Genomic DNA, 24,057 nt, shown 5'->3' with positions numbered 1-24,057 from the left:
TTTCTCCAATCTTTCTGAAACAGTCTATCATGTTCTAAATAGTAAGTACCAGATAGGAGGCGAATTAGTCTTTATATTTGTTTCCTTGATTTGCAAATGTGTATTTTGCTGGAAGGATATGTTACCTCTGTTTGCTGTAACTTATACTTAGGTTAGGGAGGAGGGAGTCCCTCTGGTCTATGTAAAGCTGAGACCCTCTAAACATTTTTCCATCTTGATTTTACAGAGATAATTTTTACTTTTTCTTTCTTTAATTAAAAGCTTTTCTTTTTAAGAACCTGATTGATTTTGTCCTTGTGTAGACCCAAGGGGACTGGGTCTGAACTCACCAGGGATTGGTGGGGGGGAAAGGAGAAGGGGGGAAGGTGAATTTCTCTCTGTTTTAAGATTCAAGAGGAGTTGGATCAATTACTCTCAGGGAAAGTCTGGGAGTGGAAGTCTGGGAGGGGGATGAAAAGGTTAGTCCCTCTCTGTTATAGGATCCAAGGAGTTTGGATCAGTGTATATCTCAGGGTTCCCCAGGGGAGGGTTTTGGGGGACAGAAAGTGTACCAAACACTATATTTTGGTTGGTGGCAGCATTATCAGATCTAAGATAGGAATTAAGTTTAGAGGGGTACATGCAGGTCCCCACTTTCTGGATGCTAAAGTTCAAAGTGGGAATGAGACCTTGACTGGGAGGATGGCACCTAAATACCATGTATGCCCACGAGAGAAATTACTTGTTAAAGTAACACAATTAATTAGTGGCAGAGCAGGGCATGGAACCAAGGAGTCCAGATTGCTCTTCCCCTCTATTTACACTGCCTATAGACTGCGGAGGTGGGCTTGTTTCAGAGGGTATTGTTTCCCTCAGTCCCTTCTCATGGGAATCCTTGTCTTGTCACTTATTTTCATCTGGCTGCACACTCTAAGGCCAAGATCCTCAAAGATGATTGATTTTGATGGAAGTTAGGAGCCTAAATACCTTGGAGAATCTGTACCTAATTCCCTTTTTTCTAAAAAGGAAATGTGCAATGTGGGGAATTAAAAAAAAAAAAATCTGGATATGACACACTGGTTTTGAAATCATCTGCAAAGTGCCCATATGTAGAAGCAATGGTCATATTCCATATCTACAAATTTGTTGCAGTAGACTCCTGCCTGCTCTTAGGCTAGCATTTTCTCTGCCACCCAACAGCTCAGTTGTTCCTCAACCCACCTTCAGGAAACCTTCATCCTTTCTTCTCCTTGTGGCCATAACCCAGCATGTTCTTTCTTGGAAATTTACAATCCTGTATTGACTTGTGTCTTGGTTTATCAGATTACTAACATGGTCCTCTTGAGGAGATATATGCTTTTGATTCCTCTCCTGCAGTGTTCCATTTCCTTCTTTCATTTATACTGGGAACAGCGCAGGTTTCTCTAGATGTTAAAGATCATGTTCGAGCAGGCAGGAACAATTAATGGCTCCTGATTAAATGGATTTTGAAAGAGTCTTTCATTTCAATAAGACTTTGCTGGCAAGACAAGCTGCACAAGTGCTGCCAGTGTGTAAAGGAGACAGACTCTGCAGGTCTCTGGCAGGGGTAGGTACGGTTTTGTCAAGAATGATGTTTTGGGTTTGAGCCTATGTCCATTCCAGACACTGGGAAGCACTTCTCTATCTCAGTCTCTCCTTTGTCACATGGGTTCCACACCTATTCTTCTCATAGGTTCAGTCTGTGCTTTCCATCTCTAGTTTATGGCAATTGATTCTGTATTTGGTGAAGGCTTTGTACATTTCACTGTAGTGAGATAACCCACTAGCATGATCATTCTGTGCCAGGAGCTGTAGCAGTCTAGATTGTTGCTTCAGATTTGTGGTTCCCAGTGGCCTATACCTTTGTGTTGTAGGTGTTGTTCTAATGCTGTGAGCCTTTCTTGATTGCTTGCTCTGCTGCTCAGGCTGTTAGATTTGTTGACACATGGGGGCAGTCCTATATGTGAAGATCAAGCTTTCACTTTCATTTAGTGTTTTTTTTCTTCAGTGCTTTTGATTTGGCTTGAATCATTGTAACTATTTGATGACAAATCTGGGCCGTGAACTTCACTTCTTTACAACAGAGAGGGTTGAATTATATCATCAGATAGTTTAATTGGATAGTTTTATCCATCTAGGTTGGGGGTTTCAAAAGAGCCTGAAGACAGTCAGGCATCCAACTCCTATTCAATTGTAAATGACCTTAGGTGCCTTTGAAAAATTAGTCATTTCTTTACAGCACCAAGATCACAGAGCTATTTCTTGTAATGGGTTATGCTGGTGCCAGTCAGACATTGCAATATTATTTTATTGTGGATGCCGGAGAATATTTGTTCATGTTGTTTTGAGGCCATCTCTGCTTCTGTGTATTGGGCTAATGAGTTCAGCTGGCCATCCTCCAGCAAAGTGTCTAGATTGGAAGGTTAAGTTAAATAATGTCAGAAGGGCTCCCTGCACGGGTTCAGTGCTGCATTTCAGCACTTGGTTTAATACAGTCGTTCTCAACCAGGGGCACATGTACCCCTGAGGGTACACAGAGGTCTTCCAGGGGGTACATCAGCTTATCTAGATATTTGCTTAGTTGTATAACAGGCTACATAAAAAGCACTAACTAACTCAGTACAAACTAAAATTTCATACAGACAATGACTTGTTTATACTGCTCTATATACTATACACTGAAATGTAAGTGCAATATTTACATTTCAATTGATGTATTTTATAATTATATACTAAAAATGAGAAAGTCAGCAATTTTTCAGTACCAGCATGCTGTGACACTGTATTTTAATGTCTGATTTTGTAAGCATGTAGTTTTTAAGTGAGGTGAAACTTGGGGGTACACAAGGCAAATCAGACTCCTGAAAGGGGTACAGTAGTCTGGAAAGATTGAGAAACACTGCTTTAATATATTTATTATCTGGGCTATATGTTTCTCTGAACTGAGGTTTTTCTTTAGGTCTTGCATTGTCCCAGTGTGTCTAGAGAAGGCTGGTCATTTTTTAAAGTGTCTTCCAGCGTAATTGCTTTCTAAGGGTCTGTCTTGTTCTTGAGTCATTTTCTCACCTAGTAGATTCCTTTGGTTACATCTCAGAAATGTTTTGTCCCCATTCTCTCATCTGGATGGCTTGGCTAACAAGGCCAATCTTTGTATTGGTTTTGAATGTTGTCTCGGTTTGCTAGAAGGAACTGGAATCGAGCCCACCTTCAGTTTGTACTAATTTCTGCTTCCTTCCCCACCCTGTTCTTTTCTGAAGCTGTGTATGTGATTTTCCATCCATGTACCAGGAGAGGGCACCACAAGGTCCCATCCATAAAACAGCCAGGCCACTAAGACAATAAATCAGTGGTGCTTAAGCAGAGCTCAAGGTTTCTTTATTACACCTTAGCCTCCTCTATGAATCCAGCTTCACAACAAGGGACCAAAATAATCCTATCAGTCTTGGAAGAGAAAATCCCATACTCTATCCGTGGAGGAATCAACCCAATGCCCCTTGATCTGCCTGGCCATCAGCACCAGGGATGGGTTTAATAGCAGAAGTAAGCAGTCACCCTCCTGCTGCTTTGACTCACACATGAGCATCACACAAGTTGCCCCAGTAGCAGCTGTTCTTATTCCATTAGGGCAAAACTCACCCTTATGCACAAGATCTATGACCCACCTACAACCTACTGCGCGGACTTAAGGGATGGAGAGGCCTTTTGTTATGACTCTGCACTGGGCTAAATTTCACCCAATACGTGTTTTCTTGTGCCCTATAAACCATATGTTGCATGCAGGGCTGTTCCCTAGCCAGTCACTGGGTCCAGTCTTGGACCTCCTTATTACCAAGAACTATGCATACTGACATGAGCTGTCACCTACCAGCCAGTCACCCAAGTCAGCACTACACACAGCAGTACAGGTTTGCAGGCTCAAGCCCCATGTTTCTCCCTTGCTCTGTGGCAGGGAGCGGGGTGGCGTGGACTATGCAGCGTGTAAGGTGCAGGAATCAGAAAGCAAGTCTGAACCGACACTACACTGTAGCAACATTCCAAAGTTCCAGCCTGTTTGGGGCGAAGCAGCCCCTAGGCCCTAGCTGTCAAGGCACTTTTGTAACAGCCCGAGCCATGTATCTATATCTTCTGATGCCTAAATACCTTCAAACACCTGTCCCTAGATTGATTTTTTTTTTTTAAAGTGAAAGCATTTGTGTTACTGTACGTGACATTCTCTCTTCTGTTGCTATGTGAAAGGTGCATGGAAACTATGAAAGGAACCAGTGCTGTCCGATCCAGGGGGGCTGGAACAATTCTTATGGTGGGGGAGCTGAGCCATTGAACCAAACTGTAAACCCTGTGTATGATGGAAACCACTTCAAGGCAGGGGGTGCGGCAGCCCCCCAGAACACTTAGTTCCAGCACCTATAGTCCAATGCACAAGGCAAACACGCAGATAGACTAGAGCGAAATCAGTTTTCCTCCAATCTCTGAGAACAACTGCAGGGTTTGCTGTTAAAAATAACTCTTTTAACTGAAAATGCTTAAGTGGCCAGGGTCTCTTTAAAAAAAGGGGAGTTTCAGGATGAAATATGTTCAAGAGGAGCTAGATTCTACTCTCATGTACTGCAGTGTAAATGCAAAGTAACTGCATCAAAGCCAATGGGGTTAGTCCAGATTTACTCTCCTGTACCAGAGATCAAAGTTTGACCCTGAAATGTTTTCAAGGCATTTTAAAAAATTAATGATACAGGGGAAGCTGGCTGGTCACTTGGTGAAGGCAAATGCTGTTTGTGGCTCTTCTATTGATTTGCTGGGAGGACTGCACGCAAATCACTGCCTGGCTCTGTGCCTCAGTTTCCCCTATGTAAATAGGGGCCAAGGAATACTTAGCCACCTTGCAGGGATTTTGTGAGGATTCACTCATTAGGGCTCCTTCCTAGGCAACACAAAGGCACATTATACTGCAACAGAGGTTACATCTGGATAAAGCGTTTGGTCCATACTCTAGCCCTTGCTGCATAGCGGGGTTATCGGATCATTAACCTGGTCTTCCCCTCCCCTCCTTATTCATCACGTCAGTAATGAGGCTCGTATCACATCATGCCAGTTCAGCTCCCAGCTTGGCTAATACACCAGGGACCTCTAGAGCAGTGGTTCCCAAACTGCGGTTCATGAACTCCTGGGGATTTGTGAAATGTTGTAGGCGGTTCTTAGCGAAAAAATTCCCTAATGGTGGACAAAGCTGTCCCTAGGGACCGAAGGCAGCACAGAGCCAGGAGCCTGGAGTCCCTGGACTTCCAAGAGCTCAGCTGATCAAAGCAAGCGTATCTATCACACTGAGGAGATTTAAACTTCAAGACTCCTTATAAGAAATGGAAGGGAAGTGAATATTTTTTGCTGTTTTTTAAATTAAATTGGCAGCTAGTATTGTTTTTAAAATTATTATGAAAAACATGTTTAAGCTTTGTTGTAATATGGGTTGTTTGCCTGGACTACTCAAGACCTGAATGTGTGTGTAGGAGAAACTCTTTGAGTTGGCTTCTTAAATCCCTTCATGCTGTTTTACATCTGATACTCCTTGATGAAACATAGGAGCCTTGTCATATAATAGGCTTATTCAAAGAGATACAAGCTACGAAAGTGAGATCTTGGAAGAGTGTTGCCGTTTTCATAATGTGATAAAAATACTATAAAGATAAATAATTAATAGTGTGTAATAAGCACAAAAAACAATTGTATATTTCCAAGATCACTGCTTTTATCATTTATACTCAAGTAAAGAAAAAAAATCCCTGGAAATATTCATTTTTAGGAGGTGGGGGTCGCGAGACTTGACATTTCAGTGAAAGGGGTGCACAGATTTGGGAACCACTGCTCTAGAACTATAAGCAGGGCTATTTACTGCCTGAGCTACAGAGCCTGGCCTGTTCATCTATAGTATTCCAGAAGCACCTGTCATCCTGATGCTTAAGGGTCAGAGTGTGACCTGCTGTACATGCCCATCCAGGAGTGAAAAGCATCATGGATCACAGCATGAGTCCGTGCTGGGGACTGTAATAGACGCATGTCCTCTGTGGATTGGGGAGAAATAAACCACAGTGGTCCATGGGTTACATTAGGCTCCGATTCTGCAAGTTGTTCCCTGTGGAGAGATGGCTGCAGTCTTGAGTCGCACTGCCTTACTCTGGCTGCTTCTCAGGACAGGGACTGTGTCATTGTATTTGCCAATGATACTCCTAGCACACTTGGGATGTTGTAGGAATTAGCAGCTCATCGGCAGCTGTGCAGGGCTGCAGCCTGCCAGTGCCTGCTACAATTCAGCTGTCTCACCCTCAGCACAGTCTTGGTTCTGTGTGCGTATGGTTGTGAGCTGCTCACTTATCAGGAAGGGATGCAGTTTGCAGAAGTGAAGAGAGTCTGGAAACAGGTTGGGGGCAGAAGGAAACAGTATTCTTGCAATAAAACTCGTGTAATAGCACCATCTGCTGGTGCAACTAGCGAGAGTACAGCTATGTTCTCCTCCTAACAGTGCAATTCTAACAACAGCACAGGGAGCAGCGCAGGAACTAGAGAAAGAGCGAAAGTGTTTGGCGGGGGAGCAGGAGAGGACATTCTGAGGAGGGAGGAAGGGATCAGAAATTATTATTGGATCCGATTAATTGCAAAGTCTGGGCTGTCTTCCGTGGACTCAGACTCAGAGCCAGGGGAAAGTCTGCCAGGAAGGGAGGCGGTGGTGACATAAGTTGATGGCAACTTCTTCTGTAGGGAAAACGGGGGGTAGAGCACAGCTTGGCAATAGAGCAGCCCAAAACATGGGAGGCACAGGCATCATCAATCCATCCCACGTGTTGTTTTGAACACCATTACTACTGCTGTATGAATACTAACAGTCATCTAGTTTGCTCCTTAGGACAGATGATGCCCTGCTCTCTGCTTGGCCAGTGCGCTTTTGTGGGCTTGGCTTGTGGCCCATATCGCACTCCAAGCCATCATGGATTGATGTGCAGCAGGTCGGGAGCTTGTCCTCCCCAAATGAGCTCACCCCTTGCAATGTCTTCCTGGTGCTGGTGGAAAAGAAAGGAGAGGGACGCTTCACTGGAGGGTGGTCTTCGTTCATCCAATCTCCTCCTTCCCTTGCTGCCTTCTGCTTCCCGACGTCTTCCAGCACAATCAGGCCACACAAAGAAGGGCAATAGTAGCTTGGGGGTGAGATGTGGGGCCCTGCTTTATCTAGCCCACTAGTGTTCAGGCTGGGGTGACCCATCCCTCATGCAAAATGTTCTCAGCAGCGCAGTTAACTTAGCGACACACACAGTGATCCAACATAAAAGTCTTTTATTTCCCTCCTTAATAAACTTTAATATCCCTCCCCTTACGCTGTACAAAATATTTACTTCACTAAATAAATAAGACAGGACCCTATTACAGACAGTGTATCTTCCTGAAAGAAAACAGCATCAAAACATCCTTCCCTAGGACAAGGGATTCACAATGATGCATTCTTATGGATTAGAAAAGAAAGACCCAACCTTCCCTTTACAGTCCTCTCCACTGACCCAAGAGAATTGAACCTGTTCCCTTTAAATACCCCATGGGCAATCAGGAATGGAGAGGCATAATATGATTCCTCAATGGAGAGGGGATGGCTCTACCACCCAAACCCAGCAGAGTTCCCAGGAACTGCCCTTTCCTTTACGGACCTAACACCAGTGGTTGGAGGGTGTAATTTGCATCCTAGAGAGATTTTTACATCTACACACAAGTTACCTCAGCAACAGGTTGGAGGCTCCAGGAGCTCAGGCTCCTGCCTGAATGTCTACACCACAATTTTTTGCCCCACAGCCCAAGTCCCACGAGCCTGAATCAACTTTTATCCATGTAGATGCACCATGTGCGTGCTGATTATCCGGGCACAAGCTATGGTCTTTGCATTTTCTCAGAAACAGCAGTTTTCCTGCTAGAGATGGACCTGAGACAATTTGGGCCTGACCTTGCAGAGGGGCCAGGGATGGCTGGAGCTGACGCTATAGCTAGCTCTTGGCATGCACTTCTCTTCCCCCACCCCCATCCATTCACCGTGCCACCTCCTGGCACACAGCCCAGCAGGGAAAGTGAGGAAAAGGGAGCTGCTCAACTCCGTGCTCTGCATGGGGGAAATCTGGACTCCCTTGCTGACAAGTCGGACATTAAATAGCTTCTCCCTCTGAGATACCCACTGGGCTGAAGAGGGAGAGGGCAACTTCTTAGCTTATTGACTATGAAGAAACCCCACTAGAGTGCCACCACCACCTTCCCTCCTTTGCCACTAGTGATGGGAAAGCCTCTACCAGGTTGAGACAGTTAAAGTCCCCCCACAGTTCCAGCAATTCCCAGAGCCTGCTGCATCTTCCTAGCTGAAATGGAGAGCTCAGGAGACCGCTCAGGTCAGAACTGGGGCAACTGGAGCCCCACCTTGAACTAGGTGGTGCAGATACAAATGAAAGTTAGCTGAGGAGTCAGAAGTTCGATTGCTCAACTCTCTCTTTTCAAACACAAACACAGCCACCTCCCCTGCCATCATATCTTAGCTATAAGCAAACTGACTAGGCTCCTTTTGCACACAGGGTCTGCCCCCTCCTGGGACTGGTCAGAGCAGGGTATGACAATAGAGACAAAGGCTAGGGTTTACACTGGGATTTGGGTGCCCCACTCCTTCTGAAAATCTCAGCCTATGTTTAATCAGGGGCAAAGGAGAGGCTCTGGTTCAGGATCTGTGTGTTTATTCTTCTAGGCGGTGCCTGCTTGATACCTGGACATATTACAAGGAGCCCTTCACTTCTCCTCCATCCTATCACTTTTCCATGCATCTTTCAGATGAGTGGCCAAGAGGGCCCGAGCACTCATGGACCATTATTTTCAAACCTGAGTGCCCAAAGTTAGGCTCTTAAATTCATATTTAGTACTTAAATAAGTGGTTTGCAGAGGTGCTGAGCCCCCAGAAGCTGCCGGTGACTTTAAAGGGTGTTCAGCGCTTTCAAAAAACCAGGCCACTTATTTAGGTATCAAAGAATGGACTTAATATGAATATCTTCATCAGTGGTTATTACGGAGTCTGGTCATTAGGTCTGGCAGCCTGAACAAATGCCATCTTAGGTAAATATATTGTACCTCCTTAAGATTCCCCCCTGCACCTTTCTGCTATACAATGTAAAGGGGTTTTCCTTACATAGTAAATAACTTCTCATCTGCAACCCAAATGTTATTGCTCATTGCATGGGCGGGTTACTTCAGCCTCTAATACATGATTAAAACACACATCATTATATTTAACATTATGACACACCAGTCTCAGATAGGTGCCGTGTCCGGCCTACTTCATCTAAAAAACGGTGGATGGGATTTTGTTTTGGGTGATGGTGGGAGGGGGGGAATGGAAGGAAATTAGAAGGGTGCTTTCCAGCCACTGTCCCGTTCCCCAGAAAATTCTATCGATGGAATCATAAGACGTAACCTTTTGGACCCAGAACACAGATTTCTACTCAGCGAGCTCGAGATTAATCTCCACGAGCCCAGCCAGCAGCAGACACTCTTACACACACATCCAGAGTGGTACATTCCAGAAGTGTCCATGGGGGAGAATCCAACCCTCCACCCACCCCCAACCCCATGAGCTCATTGGGAAGGTCCTCCCTAGAGCTGGAAAACAGTGACTTGGGGTCGGCTTGGCAGTGAGGGATCTAGGTTAAAGCTAAAGAGACTGAGAGGGCTGGAAGTCAAAGTCCTCTATTGGCATATGGGGCACTGTGAACCCATTTCCCACGTCATCAGCCCCATGGCTCTGCTTGACATGGGAAAGCTCCACACTAGCTCTTGCCTGGCTGCTGGCCCTTGTGTCTGCCCTTCCCTCTTCTCCCTCTCCCATGGAACAGGAGCATTGATCCCATGGGTGGGCGGGTGGCTTATTGAGTTGGCTCCTTGGGCCAGGCATTGTCTGGGCTAGCGGGATTCTTATTTAAGAAGTTTGCTGGTGGGACAGTTCCCCATGGGAAGAACGATAGCAAGAGGCAAGGGAAGACAGTCCCATTGTGAATGGAAAAAAAACAGAAGAAACAAGGATTTTATAAACCATTCAGTAGATTTTCAGAGGCCCAAATAGTAGTTTGGTTTTCAAAGGGAGTTAGGCCCCAACTGGCATTTCTGCTTTTGATAATTTCAAGGTCTAATGGGTTTGTGAAGTTAAAATGGGAGGTAGGAACAGGTGCAATTTAATCACTGAGGACGTTGTAGCTGTGTTTACGCTGCAGTGTAAGCCCAGGATTTAGACTCAGGCTCAAGCGTAATCCCCCTTCCCCATACACACAGATTGCGGTAAGCTAGGGCTCAGACCCAGGGTCCCAGAACCACACAGGGATGAAGGGTCCAAACTTGAGTCAAGCTGGACCAAGGGTTCAAGCCCTATTGCTTTGCAGTGTAGATACAACCTCCTTGGACGCATGCTCTGGGAGTCTGCCGAAAGTATCCCACAGTGCCACAGCCTGGACTTCTCTGGGCTCTGGAAGGTCAAGTTTTCCAACACTGCACCACAAACAAAGGGCTAGAGCAACCACATGTTGGTAGGACATGAGGAAGTCTGCTCTACGGGTGAATTTGGGTACACATAATACAGTGTAGATGCTGGAGTCCCAGGTTGGGACCCAGAGTTCAACAGTTCCTAGGCTGGGGTTCCAAATGAGCACAGACACTCAAACCCTAGGTTAACATACCCCTAGTTTGCTAACTCAAGTTCTACTACCTCTGGCTTGTGTTGCAATATAGACACTCCATGTTTCCATAAAGGTGACTCATGGTGGGTGGGATATAATTGACCTGGGAACATCCTCTTAGCTGGGAATGATCTCTGCAGCAGCAGGATCTCAGAATCCAGGACAGCTCTGCCATCAATTCATGGCAGCAAGAGCAGGGCCAGATCAGTGGAAAGGTCATTCTCAGCTTCTTCCCTTTGAAAAAGGGGCAAAGCAGAAATATGGCCCTACAAGGGAGTAGAACCCAGGACATGCTACAGGGTCATCTCTCGAGCCTGCTCCAGCTTACTCTCCTGTCGGAAGGAATTACTGCACCCAATTGGCATCAAGGCTATTCCCGAGTGGAGGGGAGCAGGCATCAAGGGGACCCAGCGTGGCTGGAGAAGACAGAGAATGTGAGGAACAAGAGATATGAAATGGAGGAAGCACCTCATGAGGTGGGGAGGGAGAGGGGCAGGCAGAGCCATGTGGGATGAATAAGGACAAGGAAGGGATGGCAAGGCTAGGCACCAGCTGGGGTTTATGCAGCGGAAGAGTCTCCTGCACACCCTTCAAAAGGGCAGGGTATATGTGCCTGCTCACACCATCAGTGAACGTGGCCCGAAGAAAGAGCAGCACGTCCAGTTATTAAGCCATGCAACAGGGGAGCCTGCAGAGGATCTCGCCCAAGGACTTAGTGCATCTCCTACATGGAAAGAACTTCAGAGCAGTAACCTGGGACAGGGTGTCCCGTTAACATGCCTCGGGCAGGGTAACAAAGGATAAGTGCTTCCAGCCCCTGCAGGATACAGAGGACACCAGACCCTGCACGTTCTGCTGGGGAATATTGCACTTGAATACAGGGTAATGTTCAGGCTAATGAGGTCTGAGCAGTGACATAAAAACAGGGCCCTGGAGCCTTGTTAAATCAACTCTGCCTACTGCCTCTAACCAGGCCATTTTATAAGGCTATTGCAAATAGGTTTCAGGCACTTGTGGTGCACAGAGCAGCCAGCCAGTGTTGCAGGGCAGTCTGGAGTGCATTAACACCAAGTGGTCACTTAGTGTAGTGCTCATCAGAGCAATGGGATTACCAGTCCCGGACAGAACCAGACTCTGCCCATACACCTCCAGCACCCCTGTGCCATGCAGGACTGCGTCCATACAGCTCTGCCAATGCACCCACATCCTGACCTGCAATACCCCATTCCAACCCTGGATGTCTTCCCTCCCAGCTCTGTCAATGCAGCACCCTCCCGCCTGTCCCCCAAATATTCCAGTCCACAGCAACCACCAGTGAGAGGGGATTTACACTTTTGAAGCAAGGTGAGGCCTGCCAGCGCAAGGCAGGATTTAAGATTTTCTCTCTCCAGGAATGAGAGGAGGAGCACTCTCCCTCCAGGATGAAACTGCAGAATTGCACAGAAATTTAACCCTGTGACTGAAGGGAAACTCTTCTCCTGTCACCTCGCTGATGCCCTCTGTGCAACACTGCTCTTAGACAAAAGCACCACAGGGCAAGCTCTGATGGTGGGAGATAGGAAGGGCACCGTGCTGTTCTAATACACCAGTGCTTAGTCCAACAGCCTCTGTCCAGCCACATGCCCCACGGAAACAGCATGAGAGACAGAAAGGAGGTGTGCACAACGTGCAGTCTGCCATAGTAAATCGTGTCAATGCACGCGTACAAACAAGTTGGCAGTGTGCCATGTGCACACGTACCCCGTTTTACACCGAATACTTGGCCATATCGCTTTTATCAAAGACAACTTTGGTTGCAAAGTAAATAGCCACCAACCCGAGGCCAGTGGCGAACACCATGTAGGCAGTCACCGACTGTGTAAACTGGACGATCGAGCCCATGACGAGGGATGGGACCACCTGAGAAAGGAGGAAAGCGCTGTCTAAAATAGCCAGGTCCAGGCAGATCCCTCGACCGGGCGCTGCAGGGTCTGAGTCTCCCACCCTCATCATGAACGAGACCTCGCAGGTGGAGCTGACGCATATGGCCGAGCTGGCAGCTGGAGGAGAGGAGGAGAAGAGGCCCCCAGCATGGCCGTTCTGGTAGGTCAGCTTCTGGCTGGACAGGGGGCCTTTGGGGAAGCCTGATTTCTTGTCCAGCTGAGCAGCTTCTTCCTTTTCTTTGCTTTTGTACTTATGCAAAAAAACCTGAGAGACAAAATAGAGAGAGAGAGAGGGAAGGTCAGAAACTGCAGGGGGTGGGGCCAGGAGAGCAGTGCCATTAGCTAGAGCAGTGCAGAGCAGGAGCGATACACCCCTAGGCCTGGCAAAACTCCCCCTGGCTTCAAATCGTTCCAGTCCCATGAAAATCCTCAGGCCAGGTTTGGCTAAAGGCTGGGGACATTTGCAGTAAGTCTGGGGCGAGTTTGATGGTTTCCAGTAGTGCGGGTAGGATTGGCAGGAACTTCTTTGTTAGGCTTCACATTCAAGGTGATCCTGACCTGCTGTGGTAACTTGGCTCGAAGTGGCAACTTTGTGTGTTTGCTTCATGCATCACCAATGGTGGGGAGCATTTCAACCCAAAGCCAAAAAAGGCTCTGAGGTTTGGGGCAGTTTCGCTCTGAGCCTTTTGAGAGTCATCTAATCACTGGACTCTCAGAGAAGCAGGTGGTGCAAACCCATAACGGACCCAATTCTCTTCTCTCTCAAAGCACAACTCTATGAACTTCAATGGCCCAACTCCCAGCACACACTAGAGTAAGGGGAGAATCCTGCCCCAAATACCTCCCTCTGAATCCCTCTAAATAGAAAGTGCTCCATAACCTAGGGAGAACAGCCAAAGCCCTCCCCACCCTCATGCCACTGCAGCCAGGCCAGGGATGAACTTGGTCTAATGAGGGAGTGATACCATCACCCAGGGCTACAGGAATCATCTGGGGTGGGTGCAGTTTGTTAAAAGGCAAACAGCAGTACCGCCGAAGCAGCTGATCTAAGGGACTTAACACCCTCCTGCTGTAGGACATGTGAGTTGCTCACAACCAACCCTTGCTTTGGAAGCATGGGCACCACTCACATGAACCGAAGGCAATGTGTTGGGCGGAGGATTTGGCACTATTATTTTTCAAAAGCAGAGTGTTGAAGTGATAGTCTCAAGACTGGAGCACAGGTAGGCGAAGAGGCAATTGTGCGTTGAAAGGTTTATCACTGCAAATAAGAGGTGAGTAGCTGCATAACTCAAGTGCTCAAATTTTCAAGCAATGGCCCTTATGGCTTGTCTACACATGCAGTTATTCAGGACTAGCTATTGCATTTCAAATTCATACTCTACCTTAGTCTGAATTAACCTTCCATCACAGGTCTTGTCTACACTATGAAATTAGGCCAATTTAAGTCACGTCGACCTACAGACACCGCAGCAATCACATCAGCTGCTGGTGTTCACACTGCGCTCCTTCTGCATGTCCTCACCAGGAGCGGATGTGCCAACTGAAATGGAGTCCTCTTGCCGCAGGGCTGACTGCCAGAGCCGGAAACAAAATGAGAAATCCTAGCAGCTGTGAAACTGACAAGAATGTTAATTTCACTGCTGGTAGGCTCTCTGCTGTGAAATTCAGCACCTGCCATGCTCCAGCTGTCAACCCTGGGGGCAGGGACGGGGGACTCCAGTTGTGAGCCCAGCACCCAGCTGACAGCTCGGGCTGACAGTGCTGGGGTGGGGGCAGCTGTCAGCACCGCATAAGTAACATAATATCTACACAGACACTGCATCGCCTTCACCTAAGCACTACACCTCTCACGGAGATGGAGTTATTAGGTCGGTGTAGTGGGTGATTTACATCAGGGAGAGTAGCGCTGTAGTGTGCATGCTGACAGAGTTAGGTCCATGTGAGCTGCTTGATGTCAACCTTACTCAGTAGCATAGACCAGCCCTTAGGTAACTTCTGTGACACTACCCAGTGTGAACTGTGACATCGCTCGGTGCAGTCTAAGGCTGCATAGGTTCCCTATTCAACTGGGCAGCAGAGTAGCCTCTCAAGACAATCTGCCAAGGTTCCAATGCTAGGGAGATTCCACGGCTGGTTAGTTAAGCTCTTAGTGAGGCAGGGAGCATCACTGCAAAGGAGCCATCGCTCTGGGTAACCCAAGCAGACTCTTCAGCCAAGTTCCTTCCACTGCTACCAAGAATTTTACAATGACACCCAGCTAGGTTAAAGTACTGCACTGGGACTCAGGGGACCGAGGCCTTGTTTCCAGCCCTGCCACAGACACGTTGGATGATCCTGGGAAAGCCATTTAATCCTCTCTGTGCCTCACATTGCTATCTGTAAAATGGGGAGAATAATCCTGCCTTTCCTCCCCCCTTTGTCTGCCTGTCTATTTAGACTGTAGGCTGTTTGAGGCAGGGACTGTCTCTTGCTGAATGTATGTACAGCACCTAGCACCTTGGAGCCCTGATCTCAGCTGGCACCTCTGTGGGCTACTGGAATACAAATAATCAATATTTATGTGCAGCAAGTGAAACTGCTGCAAAAACTCCTGCCTTGAAATGTCAAGACATTTGTGCTTATACACATCCCATGCACTGTAGCTAGCCAAGGATATATTAATCCGTTCTCCATGTGATGGGATAAATAAAACCAGCCAGGAGAAAGAAGACTGATTGGTTGAGAGAAGAGAATTTTATACCAGGAGTGCAAGGGTCAGAGCTGCACTGCCCAAAGTACCAACAATATCAGCTTTCCACTCACAAGGGAAAGGTGGGGGCCACTGGAGAATTACACAAGGATACTCCAGGGTGTACAGGCATCTCTGCTGCATTCTATGCCTAAGGCACACTACAGCAATTGGCAGCATCTTGTACCTCACTTGACAAAGACTCTGCTCTGGTATAATATCACTAGCTATTTTCCATTAATGTTCCCTGAAGCCCTGGCTACAGCTCTGCAATGCACCAGTTTCCAATTCAAGCAAAGAAATGAAGCCAGATGAGACTTGGTCCCCAAGAACTTTTAGCTGAGAGTCAAACAGCTTTACATAGACTCTGACTAGCCATGAATCTTACCAAGACAGTATTTTGTAATAAAGTTTGTCACTTCACTGGTCTTATGAATCTAAGTCAAGTCACCTGATTCCCACATGCAATGGCCAGAGCTTCACAAAACTCTCCATTTACACCTACCACACCCAGGTTAGAGGGATCCAGCACAGAAGAGAAGTTGGTCAAAAACTGTTAGCGCTAAACTCCTCAGAGCTCTAGACACCTCATACTTGATGCAGGATGGTCTAAGAAGCCTACTCGGATACCCTGAAGGCACATGCCACAATGTCTTGCTCTTTCTGACCTGGTCTAGACCAGAATTCTAAAGGGGTACACGTTCTAACACACACACGCATGCACACAAAGCCTAGTGTAGTCTTAAAAACTAAGGGCATGGCTACACTACAAAATTACATTGACTTAAGTTAGGTCAACCTACAGCCGCTGCAGTAATTAAAGCAGCTCTTCATATCCATCCTCACTAGGAGCACTTCCACTGACTTCAGTGAAGAATTGTGGGGCATTGACAGCCAAAGCCCCACTACCCCATGCAGGGCTGACAGCTGGAGCCCTGTTGCAACTCAAGTTAGTTGAGTTGAAGAGATCCTCGGTTTTAACTCATCTACCTTAGCATGTGTTAAATGCCTTGTGCCTCGTCTATGATAGACATTCAAATGCATTAATTAGAACATCTTATCCTACTCTAGACAAGGCCTCTTTGGTCTCACTAGTACAGGTAGAATCGAGGGCATGCACGAAAAGAGACCAACTTACACGGTCCATGCGAGCAGCATCAGATGGGTTAGTCTTGCAGGCTTGCACTAAGGTTCCACACAACACTGGAGGAGCAGCCGTTATGCGGCACCCTTTCATTGACTCACTTCAGGAGGAGAGGGAGAAAAAAAAGAGGAAAACAGAAAGCAGGAAAAAAGGAACGACAAAAGGCAACAAAGAAAAAGAATTAAAACAGTAAAAAAAGAAACAAAAAGGAAGTGGATCCAAGAAGATGGATACATTTCTGCAGAAGCACTGTTTGGGACTTATCTCCTCTGGGGTTCCATTTCAAGCTGCTAGGAAGACAATGGAAGCAGGAAGGTGGGACCTCACAGCTAGTCATAGAAGTGGCTTTGTGAAGGTCCATCTCTTGGTCATGGATGGTGTTTCCCCATCAGCCCTTTGAGGAAACAGTTGGACCTCTCCCCTCACTAATCCCTGCTTGACAGGAAAATGCCCTGGTGGGTTTAATTTTTTGCTAGCTGGAGTAAATCCCAAGACCAGGACTTTGGAGGGAACCGAAGTGGAACAGGCCCTCCAAATGCATCTTTAGTTTGACAGGCATCCTAGTGCATACTGGGATGGGCTGCCTGAAAGTGTTAGTTCTATGCGAGCACTTGGATGCCTGCAGCAAAAGCTCCTAGTTTTAATGTCACAGCAAGTTGCCTGCCATGGGGACGAAAAGTGGTCTCATGCCACAAGTCACTGGTGCGTTTACAGTGTGTGAGAGGCTCCCAGTGCTGTGGAACAACAGCTGCATCGCCAACTATTGTGATTTTATGGTGTCTCAACATTTGATGTTTTCTTCAAGCCCCAGCTCTCAGTTTTCATTTCAGACACCCTCGGTGGTTATGGACAAAAGCTTGAAAGCGTGAACCCTAAAGGCTTAACAAACAGAAGGCAAATAGAGAACCCAGCATTTGTAATTTATTACTTACTATCTCATGGTGGGTTTTTGGGACCTGACTCGTGATTTTTGAGTTGAGGTTGGTGATGCTGCAAAGGTGATTGGGTGCAAAAAGCACAGAGCCTCTTGGGACCTTGGACTGATTTCCAGCCAAGCATTCAGAATGTGGAGGAGATGAGTCGCTGCCTTTAGAAATATGCAATCCTCATTCAAAGCAATATGCACATCCATGTGCTGGTTGTGGCAAGTAGGGAGGGGGTAGAAAATTGGACACACACCCCCCAAACCAGCATTGAGTTAGATCCAGATTGTGTTTTTATTCAGAGCCCCAAGATCAAGAGGGTTCAGATGAGAGGTCCCATTTGTGTTGTGAGGCACAAGTGACACCCTTTGGGGGGCGTGTTTTTTTCCAGCCACAAGCCAAGCTGAGCTGCACCCCATGTTGTGATTGCCACCATGGTGCACATTGCCCCCCATCACCCCCTAGAAGGCCCCCACCTGCTTGTCATGGTGATACAGCGATGCCAGGGTGTACGGCAGGATCTGGAGCGCAGAGAAGGTGAATCCCGTCAGGGCGGCCGAGACAGTAACGATGAGGACGCTCTGGGAGAAGCATATGACAAAAGGAACCAGGGGGAAGAATGCCACGCTGGCCAGGTAGACTGCCCGGGTCCCAAACTGCTTCACCAGCCGGTCCATGATTGTCGAGAAGAAGATGGAGATGACGCATTGGAGGAACAGGCCCAGGCTGCCCATGCGGACCCCTGAAAACAACAGACACACTGGTGGGGAAGGGAGTGGTGGGCAGGCTACCCCTGCTCAGCTTTCCAAAAACCAAGCAACTATGGGGACTCCATAGGGCTGAAGCAGCGTCTTTCTGCACTACTCCATAGAGGTTAGCACATTCCAACACAAGCTCTGGAGACCAGAGTCCATCCTTGCTCGGAGCAACGCAAGATTCCCCACACTGCCAGTCTCCATAGTCCATTCACTCCTTTGATTCTCTGCCAAGATTACGCACAAAGGACCCCCCAGACAGTGCTGGCGAGAACACCACCCCCTGTCAGGGGAAGAACCCAGGGGAACATTTTCAGAGGCACAAAGGGCATTGGCAGCTGTGCCTTAGAAAGTCAGTCCCTCATCTTCTCCCGACTCTCTCCCCAGAATCCATCTCTTGCCCGCTTGCTAACCAGGAAGCGCTATCTGACACCAAAGCAGCAACACAACAAAAGGGAACAAAGAGTGGTTTTAAGCTGGTGAGGAACTCTAGAGTTTGGCACAGAGTGAGATATCCACAAGCTGCTCTGAAGCATCCGGCAGCCATCCTGCCCTTCCCGTTCGGAGAGGCACGTCGGGTTACAGGTAATAAGACCATTAACTCTTTGGAGCAGGGACTGTTGCCAACAGGATGTTTGTACAGTGCCTAGCACAATGGCCCTACCTGGTGGAAGCCTCTGGGCCTACCATAGCATAACTGTTAAACAACAATTAAGCTGATTCTTGAGCTAATGGAGACATTAATATGAATGATTACAGCCTAACAAAGGATGAAACGTACAAGGCAGACATAAGGAAATCTAGAGGCCAAGGTACATAACTGATGCATGCAGGAGAAAGAGGAGGGTGACATATGTGCTTCAATCTGGGAGGACCAGAAAATGAGAGGCTATGGAGCTGAGCCAAAGGGCTCCAGGGCTTCCAGAGAACATGCACATGGAAGGGAACCCAGGAAGAGAGCAGTGTAGGAATGAGCAAGTCAGTCCGGAGACAGGGATCTGAACATCGTTATTGCAGCTTGGCTCATCTCACCACTACTTAACACCCCCAGGGCTTTGCACCCCCAGTCTCTAAGCGATTTACACGAGGTGGGCAGGCATCACGAGTGCCATTGTATAGATGGGGAAACTGAAGCAAAGAGTGGTGAGGTGACTTGTCTGATGTGACAGTGGCTCAGTGCAAAAGCCACAAATGGCCAGTTGAGCGTGCTAGCTGCTGGACTACAGTATCGCTTAAGAATTCTGGCACCAGACCTGTGCTCCATCGAATCAGGCTCTAGTCCCATATTTTATGTTTCAGAGGAAGAGGAAAGTCACCCCATAATGTAGCCAACCAACTGTGTAATGTTGCCTGACGAGAGGGAGGGTAAATTTCTTCCTGCCCCTCCACCCCCAAGATGATCAGGTTACATCCCTTGGAGCATGAGATTTCATGTCAAGGAAACTAACTCAGTTCTTCACACTGTTGCTAGGTGCTGGACACGAGTAAAACCCAGGGGTGGCTTTGAGGTTTGCAACACCACGTAGAGAGAAGTTGGCTTTTGGTTCTGCTCATCATCTACCTGTGCCTCAGTTTTCCCATCTGTAAAATGGTGAAAGTTCCATTTACCCACCTTTCAGATTTTGGGATGAACTACTTACAATAGTCATTAAAAAACTGGCAGATTCTCACCCCAGCCTATGCAGCAAAGCCACATGTAGCCCAAATAGAGCACCACGTGCTGCCAGACATAGATATTAATATACCTACCTCCCTGCCTCCATCTCAGCTAGAGAGGATACGCAATTCAGACATGTTTACATTGCAACTGGGAGAGTGCCTCCCAGCCCGACTAGACAGACTTATGTAGGCAGAACTCAAGCTAGTGTGCTAAAGGGAGCTGTGTGGATGTTGTGGCACTAGCAGAGGCTTGGGCTACTCACCTGAGCTCTGACCCAGGGGGTAGGGAGAGATGAACCCTAAAGGTAGAGCCCATCCTGACCCCATCTCAGTGTTTCAACTCCCCTGCGTATGGGAGCAAATTCTGCACCCGTAGCCTTGAAGGCAGTTGGTTCATTCATTACCTTCGTCATAGTGACGTCTGGCTTCTGTTCCTGGCTCGGCCCTGGGAACACCCTGGTACAGCCCTTCGCCAACAAAGTCCGTGTAGAACAGCATGAAAGTCATGAGGGCCATCCAGCTGCACAGCTCGGCCACGAAGAGACGCCGGATCACCTTGGGGATGCGGCAGCAGAGGCCATGCAGCCGTGGGACCAACGCGCAGAGGTTCCTCAAGGCCTGGACCACATGTCTGGTTCGCAAGAGGCTCTTGGAAACCTGGCACAAGCAGCAGCTGGGGGATAGGGGCTTGGGGGAAGAGTCCTTCAGCGCAGGGCCTGCCAGAGCGTCCACCTGCCCCACTGCTTCCTCCGTCACAAAGAGGGTGGCCAGGACACAGCCCAGGAAGATGATGGTGAGGAGGCTGAAGAGGCACTTCTCCTGCCCCCCCAGATAAGGGGCCAGGAAGCTACCGGCCCAGTTGATGGCCGGAAGCAGATAGCCGACGCAGCCACCCAGGCTGATCATGAAGGCATACATGGAAAAAGCCTGCCGGCAGTTGTCAGCCTCCTGGAAGAGGTCTGAGAGTAAGGCCTCTAGGGGAGTGAAGCAGACCTGGCCGCAGAAGTCCAGCAAGCCAATGCCCAGGATGAGGAAGGCAATCTCCAGGGGGTGAGCATTGAGGGTGAAGAGGCCTGCCAGGCGGCTGGCATGGGGGATGATGAAGAGGCTCAGCAGGACTCCCAGGCACAAGACCCAGATGAAGGGCCGCCGCCGGCCGTAGCTGCTGTGCCAGTGGTCGCTGGCAGAGCCAATCAGTGGTACAAAGACAAGGCCCAGGACAGGCCCAATCCCTGGAATGGAGACAGAGACGTGGTTTAGGGGCAGCGTCCTACTGCTGCAGGCAATCCCTGTGCCTAGCAATAAGAGCTAGGGCCAAGGCTTTCACAAACGACTAGTGATTGTGGCTGCCCATCTGAGGCACCTTAAGGGGGCCTGTCTGTCAAAGTGCTCAGCACCCACCCTCTGACAATCAGGCCCCTTTAAGTGGTCTCTCAAGTGGGACATCCATAATCACTTGTGGAAACCTTGGCCTTAGCTCAGCCCAAGAAACCAGCCCCCCACCACCACCTGCCCCATCTCCATTTTGAACTTTACAGCTTCTAGGCAACTTGGTAAGCGCACACTATAACAGCCCTCCACCATGCACGTCACAGCACTTCATCGACATTAAGCCCTCAGCCCCTCAGGGAAGTATCCCTGTCTTAGAGAAGGGGAACTGAGGCAGAGACATGCCACAGCCACACAGGCAATTCAGAGGCAGAAGCTAGGAATAGAACCCAGGAGCCCTGGCTCCAAACCAATAGGCTGCACGTTCTCCCTGGAATAGAGTTGTCTCAGCTGATCAGAGCATGGGGATACAAGTCTTCATGCCCCAATTCCCCACTGCCCTCTGAACCCACAGAGGGGGTGAGCATCTCAGTCGAAGAAGAAAGAAGCCACCTACCCAAAACCATGGTCATGAACTTCTCCTCCACACCCACTTCTAGCAAGAGTGGTGGCACATAGGTGATCCCAGCAGCCAGGCAGACCTCCAGGCCGAATGTCAGTGAGTTGACCAGCAGGAGCTGGGCTTTGCGGTTGTGGAAGACCATGCTGACCCACACTTTCTGAGCCATGCTGCTCTTGCTCCACTCAATATGAGAAGGCTGTGTCAACCAGACAGCAGCTTTCCTGGGGCGCCCAACAGACAGACACCAAGGTCCAAAGACCCCTTTCACAGTCCAATGGAGAGACGCTGGCTGCCATTTTTAATCAGCAGTGAACAGTTTGTCCCTTCTTCCTCCTTAGGTTGCAAGATGCAGTCACTACAACACAGAGTCCAGGCACCGGTAGACAGGCTTCATATTCCGGGTCTCTCCCCCGGCTTCATGTTCTGTACTATGGAGAAAAAAGAGCACATTAGAAATCAGAAATCCACAACAGGGTGGGTTCTTCTTAAGGGGACCAAAACAAGAAACCGTTCCCCATTCCATTGACGTCAGCAGCACCACTGAGATGGGACACAAAGCTACAGTCACGAGGAGGGCACTGGACAGCATTCCCCAACACAAAATCCTCCCACTGGCCTTTGCAAACAGCGTCAATATCGGCAATATCAAAGGACCATGGTTCACAGAGAGGCCAAGCCTTCGAAGGCTCAGCCCCTTCCACTGTCAGTCACCCCAGACCCTCTTCCATTTCTTACTGGCATCATAGTAAGTGCTTAGAGGCCCTCACGGAGATCAGGGCCTGTTGTGCTAGGTTCTGTACAAACACAATATCAGAGATGAATCCTATCCCAGAGAACTCACAAGCTAACTAGACAAGACAGGCAAAACGAAAGATTATCTTTGTTTTACAGATGGGCAACTGAGGCAGAGAGAGATTAAGTGACTTGTCCAAGTCACAGAAGGAGTTGGGGACAGAACCAGAAGTTGATTCCAGTGCCTTGATCACGAAGTCAGCTGTCACACACTGTTCCTTCCCACAGCCTAGATCAGGAGTCAGCAACCTTTCAGAAGTGGTGTGCCCAGTCTTCATTTATTCACTCAAATTTAAGGTTTCGCGTGCCAGTAAAAATTAACGTTTTTAGAAAGTCTTTTTCTGTAAGTCTATAATATATAACTAAACTATTGTATGTAAAGTAAATAAGGCTTTAAAAATATTTAAGAAGCTTAATTTAAAATTAAATTAAAATGTGGAGCCCCCCGGACTGGTGGCCAGGACCTGGGCAGTGTGAGTACCACTGAAAATCAGCTTGCGTGCTGCCTTTGGCACCTGTGCCATAGGTTGCCTACCCCGGCCTAGATGCACAAAGCTCTCAGGTCAATATTTTTACCTGAACTATGTACCCATCATCTCGGCAAGAGCGTGATATTCAGCAGCACAGATGGTGCCTCACTGAGTTTCACAAATAAATATGACCCAGTTCATCCTCCTCTGCCAGTAAATGGCAATTATTGTGAGCATTAGTTTGTCATCTGGGCTAATATTGGCAGCTGAGTCATCTGTTTTCCCTTTAACATGTTCCATCTCTCCCACCTCGCTCATGCAGCTTCTCATAGGGACTCTGTGAGGATGGGCTCAAAGCAAGGGAAGGGGAGAAATCAGAAGGAGTCCTCTGTAGATATACCAGGGTGTTGTTCCACCTCAGTAGATCTTGTAAACTCAGCAGGAGCTGACCTGGTCAGGCATAGGATGGCAGAGTTAACAGCACCTCCAGGCAGCTGTGCTTCAGTAGATGGAATCGCTGACTGGGGCCATACTGAATCAGCACCCTTTGAGGAGGGAACAGGCATTCATGTGCTCTAAAGCTGGAGATCAGACCACTTCTGCTCTTTGAAGTCCTCGGGGCATGTTTTCTATCCTGGTTCTTTGTGACCCATACACCACTGCTGTGGGATGTCTGCTCAAGTATTTATGGGGTCATCACAACACCCTGGGGAGGTAAATATCATAGCTGCCCAGTTCATAGATGGGGAACTGAGGGCTTGTCTCTACCAGGAAATAAACTTGGATTAAGGCAGAGTATGAAAATTTAAGTGGAATTCCTGAATAACTCCATGTGTGGATGTTCTTTTTCCAGAATAAGAGTGCCTTATTCTGAATTACCTTAATCCAGATTGGAAGTGGATTAAAATAATTCCAAATAAGGATATCCAAACATGGAGTTAATCAGGGATAGGTAATCAAGAATAGTTATGCTGGAAAAACTCCCCATGTGGAGAAGCCCTGAAATCCAGGGAGATTAAGGGTTTGTCTATAAAGCCCCACAGTTC

At 48.0% G+C, this 24,057-nt stretch overlaps 1 protein-coding gene across 1 annotated transcript in view; it reads right to left on the bottom strand.

Moving 5' to 3' along the window:
- Positions 1-6,887: 6,887 nt before the first annotated feature.
- SLC45A3 (solute carrier family 45 member 3) overlaps positions 6,888-24,057 on the bottom strand; it is a 42,768-nt gene continuing 25,598 nt past the window's right edge. The window contains exons 2-5 of the mRNA XM_032792509.2: positions 21,744-22,177; positions 20,263-21,090; positions 17,921-18,186; positions 6,888-12,911 (exon numbers count right to left, since the gene is read on the bottom strand). Coding sequence (XP_032648400.1) covers positions 12,471-12,911; positions 17,921-18,186; positions 20,263-21,090; positions 21,744-21,915 — 1,707 coding nt within the window. The 5' untranslated portion in view covers positions 21,916-22,177 and the 3' untranslated portion in view covers positions 6,888-12,470. The remainder of the gene's footprint in view (positions 12,912-17,920; positions 18,187-20,262; positions 21,091-21,743; positions 22,178-24,057) is intronic.

The sequence above is a fragment of the Chelonoidis abingdonii genome, chromosome 4, assembly GCF_003597395.2.
Source record: "Chelonoidis abingdonii isolate Lonesome George chromosome 4, CheloAbing_2.0, whole genome shotgun sequence".
NCBI lineage: Eukaryota > Metazoa > Chordata > Testudines > Testudinidae > Chelonoidis > Chelonoidis abingdonii.
The sequence above is the reverse complement of the archived record's forward strand: the minus strand, read 5'-3'. Positions and strand labels throughout refer to the sequence as shown.